General features: G+C 36.1%; 1 protein-coding gene across 1 annotated transcript in view; it reads left to right on the forward strand.

Annotated features, from left to right (window-relative positions):
* The first annotated feature begins 224 nt into the window (after positions 1–224).
* Positions 225–13060, forward strand: part of LOC109147208 — a 40197-nt gene continuing 27361 nt past the window's right edge. Inside the window, exon 1 of the mRNA XM_019294841.1 lies at positions 225–901. Coding sequence (XP_019150386.1) covers positions 225–901 — 677 coding nt within the window. The remainder of the gene's footprint in view (positions 902–13060) is intronic.

Raw genomic sequence — 13060 nt, forward strand, 5'->3', positions numbered from 1 at the left:
ATGACGGAACTGGTGAGACGAATAGCGTACTACGGGTAATCCTCATTTTTCTCTGTGTAAATAGATTGTGTTTCATTTGTATACATTTTTCCAAAATTGCAGTATTGAGCAGTCGAAATTTTACTGCATGCTTTCTAAATTTCCCTTCCTTTACGAAATCTTGCAGTCGAAGAAGAGTGGAACGATTTTAGGTTTTTATTTCGATTGTAGCAAAGAATCATTTAATGGCTCGGCGAAAGCTTATAAGCGATTCAACAAGTGAGCTTCCGGTAGAGGTAAAGGACAGAATTTTGGAGTGTTTGCCCACCCGAGACGCCGCCAAAATGGCTCTGCTCTCAACCTACTGGAACGATGCTTGGTTGCAGCATGGGCAGCTTGTGTTTGATTCGAACTTCATTGAAAGTGTTGATCAGTACTGTGATGGTGAAGGTATAACCTTCTTGAACATAATCAGTAATATCCTCTTTCTCCGTGCTGGGCCGGTTAAGAAATTTACTATAAAGATAAGGAAAGAAAATAATCCTGAGCTGGAGCGGTCTGATTTCGATAGGTGGTGTCTTTTTCTGTCAAGAAATGGCGTGGAGGAACTTAACATATCTTTAGAGACGGCTAGTTATGGGAAGGAATATAAGCTGCCATTTTGTTTACTCTCTTGCAGGACAATTAAGCAGCTGATAGTCCACGCTCTCTTTATTGATTTGCCTGTAAATGCTGTTGGTATATTTTCCAATGTCACTTCATTAGCTTTCTTCGATATTACGTTTAAGCGCAGTGTTAATGGAATTGCCTCTAGTATTAGTATTCCTAAACTTGAGAAGCTGGCTTTCGAACTTTGTTTTGGGATCAATAAATTTGAGATCAGCCCTCCAAAGCTTGAAATCTTGTCTGTTATTGGTTCTATGTATGATATAGTTGATTCGAGATGGTTGGCGCCGCATTTGAAAGCCATTAAGACTCTTTGGTTGTGTGCCCCTTCGTTCCGGGTGAGAATCTAACTCATTCTACTTTATGCAAATGGATATATGGATACATATAATGGCTTTTTAAAGTTATTGTGGTGGCTAATTTTGTTTTTTATTTTTATTTTTTTATTTCTATTTTTCAAGTATATGGATGTATCTATGTTTCCAATTGCAATAAATCTGCAAGTGATGAAGCTGTATGAATTAAGGTTTGGTTGTGGGAAGCAGCTCACCGTTGCTATGCAATTACTTCAAAAATGCCCCAACCTATGTGAACTAGGAATTATGGTGGATAATGAGAGGTTGAGTATGCATGCATTTGGCAATATATCATGCTTGATTCTTTGTTTTTTCTTTTTCAAATGTCCTCACAGTTGTGTGTTTCTTTCATTTCTTTTGAGTTATAGAGATTGGGGGAATTCGGATGACAAAGAAGTTGCTTCAAGGCTTTTGGAGGATCCAGATGGTTGCTTTGTTATTCAGGAGTTGAAGATGCTTAACACAATCAAGATTGAATCATTCTGTGAATCCGCACTCATAATATTTTTTATGAAAATGCTGCTCTCAAAATCCTCTGCGCTAGAGAGAGTTATTCTGAAGCTTTGGTATATGGATGACTCTGAAATGAGCGAAATCCTAAGGAAGTTGGAATGCTTCCCTCGTGCATCTCCAAACGCACAAATAGTCTGCGCGGGCACTTACTGCCAGTTCGATTACTATGAGCGTGAGGAGTATTTGGATCTATACCCTTGGTTTTAGCCTTTTAGAAACCTAGTATGGCTTGGTGAATCTCCATGGGGTTTCAATTTGAGTGCAACTTAGAAATGTAAGCAATGGTTGTGTTGGAAGTTGAAATGTTTCCTAAGTTGTTCAGCATAGGTATTTGTAATCAGCAAACATAGACTCCAAGAATGGTCCTCCATTTGCTTTTGTTAATTGTACTTGTTACTACTTTAGATGATGTGGGTTATCGATCACTGTTCAATCAGTTGTTTCTTGTGACTTCAACACAATGATGTTTCCATGAAATCTTTTACTTTCTTGAAGATTTAATAAGTAATTCAATTATGCCGTCTTTTCTTTTGGCAAATTTAACCTCCTGTGACTGACAAATTATGTTGCATTTTCTTGCTCTAACATTGAGTGGTTCATTTTGTGATTATATGTGTGTGCATATTATTTTGTTTGCAGTATGCATATATAATATAAAAAAATAGTATATATTATACTCCGTATATGCATATGGTATAAAAACTATTGTTTTTCTAATTGCAGTGTATATGTGTATTAGTTCAGATTATTGAACAGCCCAGAGATAGTTCAGAGTATTCAGAAGCATATCACATTTACTCAAACTAAAAAGTTGTGCACCAGTACATTCAGTCGTTATATTATAGACCGCGGTGCATGTGCACCGCGGTCAAAAACGACGCCGTTTCTTTAAGTAAAGAAATGGCCCGCCGTTAGAGTTAACGGAGTCCGCTTGTTTGGTGTATTAAACACCAACCGACACTACAGTATATCCAAACCGACACTGCAGTTATATCAAAATGATACTGTAGTTATAGTGAAATGAAACTGCAGTGTATATAAACTGAAACTGAATAACATTTCACATATTTGAGTGTATATTGTACAATGAAGCTGTAATTATATCAAAATGATCATGTAGTTGTGTTTTAATGAAACTATAGTGTATATAAAATAAAATTAAATAACATTTTCACATATTTGAGTCTATAAATATCGAATGAAACTATAGTTATATCGAAATGAAATTGTAGTTGTGTTCAACTGAAACTGCAGTGTATACAAAATGACACTAAATAACAGAGTTACTTTTTGCAAAAGGGTGCGAAATGACGGAAACAAACACGGTTAATTTTCATTTTTAAAAAAAAAGACGCGCGGTGCATAATCGATTATGCACCGCGGTGCATAATATAATTTGCCCAGTACATTCTATGTAACTTTAAAAGATATCTATTTTTACTTTTATTGAGCCATGACAAAAATACAAAAGCTTCTACGTAACATTAAACTCCTTATTACTTTCAAAAATTTCGTAACAAATAATGATAAACAAATTTTCAAGTGTTGGAATTCTAGCCCCTTAAGCATTTCAAACTTTGATCTTTAAATGAGCGCTAAGCTTCAAAGTATGCAGCATTTTGTGTGTTTGAGATTTTGAGCTACACTACGAAGTACCTCCAGAAATTTCAACCCATTTAACACCAAAACACCAAAATTTTTCACTAAATGTCACATCAAAAAGAATATTCTGAGCATATTTTTACACCAAATTTTATTCATCTTCAACTCATTACACCAAAATGCTAAAGTTCTACATCAAATGCTATTCTAAACTAAAATAATATTTTTTTTGAATGCTACTAGCTCTATTACAATGTAATATCTGTTCATATACATATTTTTTTTGAATGCTACTAGCTCTATTACAATGTAATATCTGTTCATATACTTTCTCAACGCTTCTACTGAGGTTTGAAGTCACAACCTTCCAAATGGAAGTCCAACCCGGGTACCATTAGACCACATAGTCTTGGTCTACACTAAAATAATATGGTTTCTCTAATTTTTAAATTTTATTGTTGTTATGTTTGATTTATTTTAATTTTTAATTAATCTATATATAATATTAGTCTTGTTTTGATCGTCTTGATGAGATCTTCCAAATGATATAATTTATTTATAATAATATAACATTTATGTTTAAGTATTTAACAAAGTATATAAATACATAAAAACAAAATAAAGAATACAAAAGAAATTAACAAATAAAAATAGGGGCAAAACAGGAATGGAAAATTATACAAAAAATGGCGTGTATGAACAATGTTGCGCCATATTTGGCACAGCACGGTTCACAAACGACAAAAAAAAAAAAAAATTTGCCCATTTTGCGGTACGTTGGAATTAAAAAACAGCAAATTTTTTAACGATTTGGCGCTACATTGGAGATGGACTTAATTTACAAGTTGGTTACATCGAATTTAAAAAAAGCATATTTTTTTTGGAAAGGAAAAAAGAACAATATATTAATCACCATAAATCAAATGTTGAATATACGTAGGATAGGTAGAAAACCAAATACGATGACCACCAGATTGAGAACTAACTACCCTTGTCAAAGCATGAACAATCTTATTCGCGAATCTAACAATAAAACGAAACGAGACACTGAATATTAATGCAATCATTCGCCACAGTATGTAGCATGCAAATTAGAACCAGTATGGTTTTAATTTGATTATGCATGTGCAAGCCATTCCACTCATCATCAGTAGACCAAACTTTTGGATTCCAAACAAGTTCATTTCTGCTCCTCCAAATTGCAACACATTTATACTTCAAAATTATTCTCATCTACAGCCACAAAATCATTCCATAACGCACAACTGACAACGGACAAGAACTATCAATATTAATACCACGACGAGCAAGAGCAGTACGTACCGGTAGAATGGACCTCCCACATCTATGTTGAATATGGTGAATAAATCGATACACAAAATATATATTTATGCGAAAATGGAATTTAATTTGTACAAAATTATTTCCTACTAATTTTTGGTACAAAAACAAAATCAATATATATATATATATATATATATATATATATATACACACAAAATATATATTAATAAAATAGTGATTTATTTTATCAAAAATAATCCCTACTGCATGAACTAGTACCAACTAGTACAAGGGATTTAATTTTTACGAAATTAATCCACCTCACTTGGTACGAAACCAAGAACAAATATATAAAAGAATAATGAGAAATGGTTTCTAACCTAGGTTTTAACCCAACACAAATAAAAGGAAGTCCGAGTCGTGTGTACACACTCTCCTTAAAATTGATTCGCCGCCTCCCAAGCTGAGGGTGCTAGGAGCATTGTGGCGTCAGTCTCTCAGGATAAAACGGACTACGACTTTGGCGTTCGAGCACTCAACTCCAAAGCCCGACGAATTAAAACACAAGATTGAGCACTTCGATGTTTCACGGAAGTGTTGACAGAATTCTTTTCTTTTGTAAATGAGTTGAGAGTTGAGAGAAACAAAAGAAAATTGTTTTTGAGATTCAAACTAGCAGGCCAAAACAGTCTGCCAACCACTAAGTATTTGAAGGGAAAAGAGAATAAATAGCATTATAATGGATCATAAAACCTATGGCTATGCATCGGACGGGTTCGGATTTCGGGAATGAGAATCCGTTCGATTTTCGGATTACAGCTATTAATCTCCTATCCGTTTATTTTTTAAGGTTAAACTTATCGGATATGTAAAAATCGGATTTCGGACGGTTTACATCGGATTTCGGACTAAATAAGATATAAATAAAAAATTCGTAAAAATTACAAATTAACAAATTAACTACTAAATAAGTAAATCAGCACTAATTAAGTTGTAACTTGTTAACTTCTAAGTAGTAACTACTGGTAGTTAACAATTTACAACTTCAAAATCACAAGTTCACAACTTAAAAGTTAGCCCTATGTCCCTAACACCTAACAAGTTATATAAACTTTACAGCTTACAACTTACAAGTTACAATTCAAAAACAGTATACAGATTCAAATTCTCAAAAAATCATCTGTTAAGGCAGCATTCAAAAACTAAATGTAGCAACAGCAAGCTAGCAACTCAGGCACTCAGCAATCAGCAATCAGCATTCCTCATCTTCCTGCTTAAGGTGCAAACTTAAATAACAGAAAAAAAAAACTGAAAAGAATAACAGTTTAACATTTTTTGCTCACAAATCCAAAATAGGCTCAGATTGCTGTGTTTTCATATCATTAAGATTTGAGGGAAATTACTTCTAAAGTTTTGGAACAAAATCCAAAATTTGAACAACATACCAACCCCAAGTCCTTTGATTCAGACAAAGGTGGAAGAATCATCATAGCCCATACTACTGCACATATTGAACTGAATCAACTGATATTGTTATACCTGTAAAGCTGTAACCTGATGTTCAATCAAGTGGAACTATGGAAGGGACTGAGGCACTAAAATGCACTTACATAATTGAATTCATAAGCCATAACTCATAACAGAATGATAATCTAATTTTCTAAGAGAACAGAATAACAGCTAAATATAAAACTGAGAGTAGAACGAATGAACATTACTGCAATGGTTGGTAGGGAAGTTCCAGCAGTCCTAACTCCACTTGGCAACTCTGCAAATAAAAAACACATATTAATTATCATAAAAAAAAATACATAATAATGAAAGTATTTAAGTAGTAGTTAATTACCTTTTTCAAGCCTTTCACAATCATCAATAATTTCTTCAATTTGTATAGGTTGATTTGGTAATCTCAACGAATCCTGTGTACAAATTAAAGATTCCACAATCTTAGGAGTTAAGGAACTCCTAAATGGATCCAACACTCTATCACGAGTTGAAAAAGCACTTTCAGAAGCCACAGTGGATATTGGAACTGCAAGAATATCGCTTGCCATTTTAGAGAGAATTGGCAGTCTATCAGAGTTCACCTTCCACCATTTTAGGATATCAAAATCAACCTTATCATCCACAATGGCCTCACTCAAATATATTTGCAGGTCAGTCTGTTTAAGGCTTCCACCACTCTCCATCCTTTGCCTTTTCAATTGAATTTTCAACTTACCTTGTGGCCTACCAACAGTTATAGCACTAGGCTGCACAGTCACAGGTTGAGAAGGTTGAGCAACAGCAGCTGGTTCAGTGTTCACATCCACAGAGTAAGTGGCAGCATAATCATTGTACAGCTCAAGAAGTGTAGATTGAACCTTCTCAAAACAGGCTTTGCCTTTATCATCACCATAAAGTTGAGTTAACTGGGCAGGCATGTACTCAACTTTACCTCTAGGGTCCAAAATAGTGCCAAAGAAGATCACACAGTTCATTTTTTCAGGGTCCCCCAATATTTCAGAAACTTAGTTTTCATTTGGGTGCCCATTTCCTGTAACAAAGCAAAGAATTAAGATTTGTTAATAGACAGATTTGTTAAAAAATTAACCCTTTAACAGGAATGGAATTTACCTTTTCAAATCCAAGTTACCACCAGTCATGTCATCTAACATGCAACTAAGATCAGAGATCTCACTGAAGAAAGTGTTAGATGTCACATAAAGAGAACCAGAAATTCTCACAGTCATGTCATAGAAAGTTTTTAGCAGAGTTACCAAGCTTTTCACATCAAACCAATCCATAAAAGTAGGCACAGAGGTACCAAGGTCAGTATAAAATGAGGAATCATTCCCCAAATAGGCATCAAAGACTGCCTGGTACTGGAGTGCAGTGTTCAACATCATATATCTGTTATTCCATCTTGTAGGAACATCCAGCTGCAAAGCTGATTTGGCTTCCACCCCAATAAGTTCAGCAAGATCTCTAAATTTTTTTAGCCTTGTAGGGGAGTTCCTAACCCATCTAACTACTTCCCTAACCCTCTTAACTGAACTATCAGCAACCTTCAACCCATCTTGCACCACCAGATTCAGAATGTGGCCTATACACCTCATGTGCATGTACTTAGACCTTACAGAAGTGGTACCCCAAGACATCAACTTACTCTTAAAAAATCCCATGGCAGTATCATTGGAAGAGGCATTGTCAACTGTGACAGTAAAGACATTCTTAATACCCCACTCAACCAGACAAGTCTCCAAGGCCTTGGCTATATACTCTCCCCTATGAGATGAAACAGGGACAAATGCTATGATTTTTTTGTTAAGCTTCCACTGATTATCAATGAAATGTGCAGTAATGCAGATGTAGTTTATCCTCTGTACAGAGGTCCATGTGTCAGTGGTTAAGCTGACTCTTTGGGAGCTACACTTGAAAATTTATTTAAGGACTAGTCTCTCATCTAGGTATCTTTGGAAAATATCCCTCGACACTGTCCACCTAGAAGGGATTTGGAACCTAGGGCAGGCAACTAGAATAAATCTCCTAAACCCTATCCCCTCAACAAACCTAAAGGGCAACTCATCTATTATAATCATCTCACATAAAGCCCTGCTAATGGCTTCCTGATTAAACACCCATGTGCCTAAGGCCCCAATTACCCCTTCAGAACCCTCTGGTGCAGAGGATGAGACAACATTGAAGGTCAAAAGTGACTGCCTTGTATCCTTGGAGTGAGAATTTTTAAGACAGCTGACCATATGATTTCTTACAGAGGAAGTGTCATGCTTTTTTGGCTGACAATGAAATTGCCTAGAACAGTATAGGCACCTCCCCTTAATCAGCAATTTGTCTTTATCATATATCTTTTCAAAGTGTTCCCACACCTTGGATCTAGCCTCAACCTCTTTTCTCTTTTTTTTCTGGAACAGCAGGAGTCACTTGAGGCTGCTGAGGTATCTCAGTGCCTTGGGGTTGTCCCTCCTGAGTTGAAGGTTGTGGTCCAGATCTAGGTTGAGAGATGCTCTCCATCTATAAAGATGGGCATCAACAACATTCAGATTTCAGACAATTATTTATCAAACAGAGAAATAGATTGCCAGATCAAGCATACAAACAATTGAAAGAAATCCAGATTCAGACACTTGTTTGTGTCATCATCTATCAAGATTTCATAATATTACATTTACATATTTACATTATGCACAAACAGTTAGAACATTTAAGGGTCATACATCCATATACATATTCACAAAGAAATCCAGATTCAGGAACTTTATCCAGTTCATCATTATCTGGATTTCAGTTAAGGGCTTCCACCATTTCACATTTAAGCCTTTAACTTTTTAAGGGACATCACAATTCAGAATAGATCACATAACATCACAAAACATCGGATAATCACAACACTTTTCAGTTAAGGGCTTCCACCATCAGAAGATTCAGAACATCAGATAATCAGAATATATCACAAGTCACAATTAAGGGCTTCCACCATAAAAATATAACATATTCTGATATTCATAATACAACACAAACAAATCAACATTCAGTGAGCCAATGACTAAAATGAACAAATCATACATAAAAAAAAAAACTAGGGGTTGCGATTACAACAGCTTCCACCATAAAAATATAACATATTCATAATACAACACAAACAAATCAACATGCAACGAATAAAATCAACAAATCATAAATATAAAAACTAGGGTTTCAGCTTTACTTGATTTCCCATGAATATTCCCCGGAGAACAAGGGTCTCTACTCTGTAATCAGAAGGGCTTCCACCACCGTCCACCGGAGTACTGGACAATCGGACTATCGGAGTCTCGGAGATGTCTGAGATTCGAGAGATTCAGACTTTAGAACTAGGGTTCTAAAGTAACAGAGACTCAGAGAGAGACTATCGGAGAACAAGAGAGGAGAAGAGATCAGACACTGAGTTAGAGTCTCATAAACTCAGAGAGATTAAGAGAATCAGAGAACTAAGAGGTGAGAAGATCAGACCAGAGAACTCAGAATCTCAGAGAAGAGACGAAGAGTCTAGAGAGTAGAGAGATTAGAGAAGCTGAGGTCTGCGACTGCGTAAATGAAGAGCTAGGGTAAATGAGCTGATCAACATACGCTTATATACTTAGCTAATACGACGTAGTGTAGTACTAGGGGTGTGCAAACTCTAATATATTTCGGATATTTCAGGCGGGTCGGATGCGATTTTACACTACACTATCCGAGCCCTCTATTCCGACGTCGTTTAGGCCTTTGGATCGGATAATGACTCTTCGGATACGGTTCGGGTCGGATGGTGTTTGGCGGATTTCGGACCGGACAGTTTCGTCGGATTCCTTCGGTTTTGCACAGCCCTAATAAAACCTAACATTAATCAAAATTAATAATAGGATTATAACGTTTGAAACAGTCATATTTATTATTGTAATAATATCAACGGTCACGAAATTAATATACGATAAATCTGTACCAACCATAACGACCTGGTTAAGTTTACAAGTTTTATTATATTTGTCGATTTGAGGGAAAGTATTTTTGGCTAAGTTTACAAGTTTTATTATGAAATTTACTTCTTTATCCCTGGAATTAACTTTGTCAACACACCATTAGCATCAGGGACCAAACTTGCCACTTCGCTAATAACTGAGGGACTGAACTCAAATACAGCCATAACTTAGGGACTGAGTCGGAATTTAGTTATAACTCAGAGACTAAAGATGCAATTTTTCCGTATGTAAATATATAATATGTGTATGTGTCTTCTATGTGATTTTTGTATCTTGTGTTATAAAATTCTGTACGTTACGTGTATATATTCGGTACCTTATTGTTTCGATCCAAGGTTCATAATATTATGTGAATTTGGTTCACGATATAAATAGCAATGACTGAATAAAATATAAAATGGATCCAATAGTGGATTATAGATGTAACCCGAGTTTTTTGCACTTTTGGTCCCACGACTATAGTGGCACTAGCAGAATTGATCCACGACTTTTGAACCTTGCAATTTTAGTCCACGACTATTGATTATTTTGCAAAAATGGTCCTTCCGGCCACTTTTCCGTCAAAATTCCACCGGAAATTTTTTTTTAAATCCATTTTTAACAGGGCTAAAATTAACATTTTACTTATTGTATGTAGTCAAATGTCAATTTTTTTCTTTGATTTTTTGAGATAAGTAAAATGTCAATTTTAGCCCTGTTAAAAATGGATAAAAAAAATTTCCGGTGGAATTTTGACGGAAAAGTGGCCGAAATGACCATTTTTGTAAAAAAATCAATAGTCGTGAACTAAAATTACAAACTTCAAAAGTCATGGATCAATTCTGATAGTGCCACTATAGTCGTGGAACCAAAAGTGCAAAAAACTCGATGTAACCCTCCCCCGACTTATTACGGAGTATCATTCTTACATAAACCTTGATATTAAATATTAAGTCATCAATCATTTACCAAACACGACTTAAAACTATCAATGTGAAATTTGAGCAGCTAAGCATTTGTCATTCGTACCAGGCAAGGTTTACGACGATCGTATTTTAGTCAATCTCTAGGGCTTAGGGGAGGGGATTGATCGAAGAAAGCGACGGATAATGGAGGGGAAACGTGCGTCTTTCTCATACACGCCGCCGTACGTTACTTCTCCGTGATCCTCTTAGAAGATACAAGGAGCTACATAATCTTCACCCACCGATTCTAAGTTACTCTCTGCGGAGTCCTTTGCAGTGTACCCGATTTCACTCGGGTCGGAGCATATAACTGGCGCCCGATTATCCTCTTCCCGGTTTCGATTACAGGTTTGTCTGCGTGTATGTATGTATTCTTCCGGCTTTCCTTTCTCTTACTGAAACTCCTATGAAAGCTCGCATTGTCACAGCACAAGTTATTGTCTCCGATTCTCCGGTGTTCATTTCTGCAAAAACATATAAGCTTTAGGAGTTTAGTTGTGTCACAGCAAAAGATATTTTTATTTTCGTATCCAATGGCTAGTTGTGGTCGAGGCAAATCGGCATTGAATGCAAGAAGGGATATTATAAGTCAGCTGCCAGCAGATGTCAAGGATAAAATTTTGGATTGTTTGCCCTTTCGAGATGCTGCCAGGATTGCTCTGCTCTCAACTGAGTGGAAGGGTGCTTGGTTGCGGCATGGGCGGCTTGTGTTTGATAACAGCTTCTTCTTCAAATATAGATGCTACGAACGCTTGGTGAACATAATAAATTGTGTTCTCATGCAACGTGCTGGACCAGTTAAGAAATTTACTTTAACCAATACCCAGTCAGATCTTATTCTGAAACAGTCTGATTTGGACAGGTGGTGTCTTTTTCTATCAAGAAATGGGGTTGAGGAACTTTACATTGCTTTAGTTGTTTCGAGACAAAGATATGATCTGCCATTTTGCATAGTCTCCTGTCCTACAATTAGGCATCTGTACCTTGAAGGTTTCATTTTTAGTTACCCGTGTAATGCTCCTTGTATATTTCCCGGTGTCACCTTATTACGGTTCACGAATGTGGAGTTTAAGAGAAATGCTAATGGAATTGTGTCTAGCATTCCAAATCTTGAAAAGCTGTCTATCCGAAGTTCATGTGGAGGGATCAATACTTTTGAGATCAATGCTCCAAAACTTGAAAGCTTCTCTGCTATTGATGTAGTGGGTGTGCATGGATCGAAATGGCTTACGTGTCATTTGAAAGCAATACAAATTCTTTACTTGTCTGGACTTCTGTTGTCGGTGAGAATCTGGACTTGCACATTATCTTAATGCAAACGGATATGCAATACACACACACACATCCATTATTTATATAGACTGATTTTCGTTTTTGTTGTTTATTATGTTTTTGAAGTGTAAACATGTTGCAGCAGCCGTATCGACATTCCCAACTGCAGTAAATCTGCAAGTAATGAATATGTATGAATTAAGTTTTGGTTGTGGGAAACAGCTCACTGTTGCTATGCAATTGATTCAAAAATGTCCCAACCTATGTGAACTGGGAATTATGGCAGTACAGGTTGAGTATATATTTGGCAATCATGCATGAATCTTCTGTTTTTTTTTTTTTTTTTTCTTTAATTCTTTTTCAAATTTCCTCACAGTTATGTGTGTTTTTCATTTCTTCTTGAATTGTAGTCAAGTTGGAGGGATGACATAGAAGCAGCTTCAAGACTAAGACTTTTTGGGGATCCAGATGATTGCTTTAATATCCAGGATTTGAAGAAGCTTAACACAATCAAGTTTGAATGTTATAGTGGATCCACACTCGAAATGCTATTTTTGAAAGCACTGCTCTCAAAATCCCCTCAACTTGAGATAGTAGTTATTCATAAGGACCGGTTCGCCACTATTGAATCTGATATCTCAAGGGAGTTGTTGTGCTTCCCGCGTGCATCTCCAAAAGCACAACTTGTCTTCAAGGAGGTTTGGGGGTCGTATACCCTGCTTGATTGGGTTTGGTACTCTTAGCTTTTCGAATTTCTCCATGGGTTAGGATGCAATATATAGAAATGTAATCAGTGGCTGTGGTGGAAGTTGAAACTTTTTGGAAGACAAGCTAAGGATGGTATCTCGTATCCTAAGTTGTTTAGTAAGTATTATTTTGTAGGGCATGTATTTTGAATCCTCAAGCAGTAGACTCCAAGAATGACCCTCTTTTTGGTAAAGTT

The sequence above is a fragment of the Ipomoea nil genome, unplaced genomic scaffold, assembly GCF_001879475.1.
Source record: "Ipomoea nil cultivar Tokyo-kokei standard unplaced genomic scaffold, Asagao_1.1 scaffold1978, whole genome shotgun sequence".
NCBI lineage: Eukaryota > Viridiplantae > Streptophyta > Magnoliopsida > Solanales > Convolvulaceae > Ipomoea > Ipomoea nil.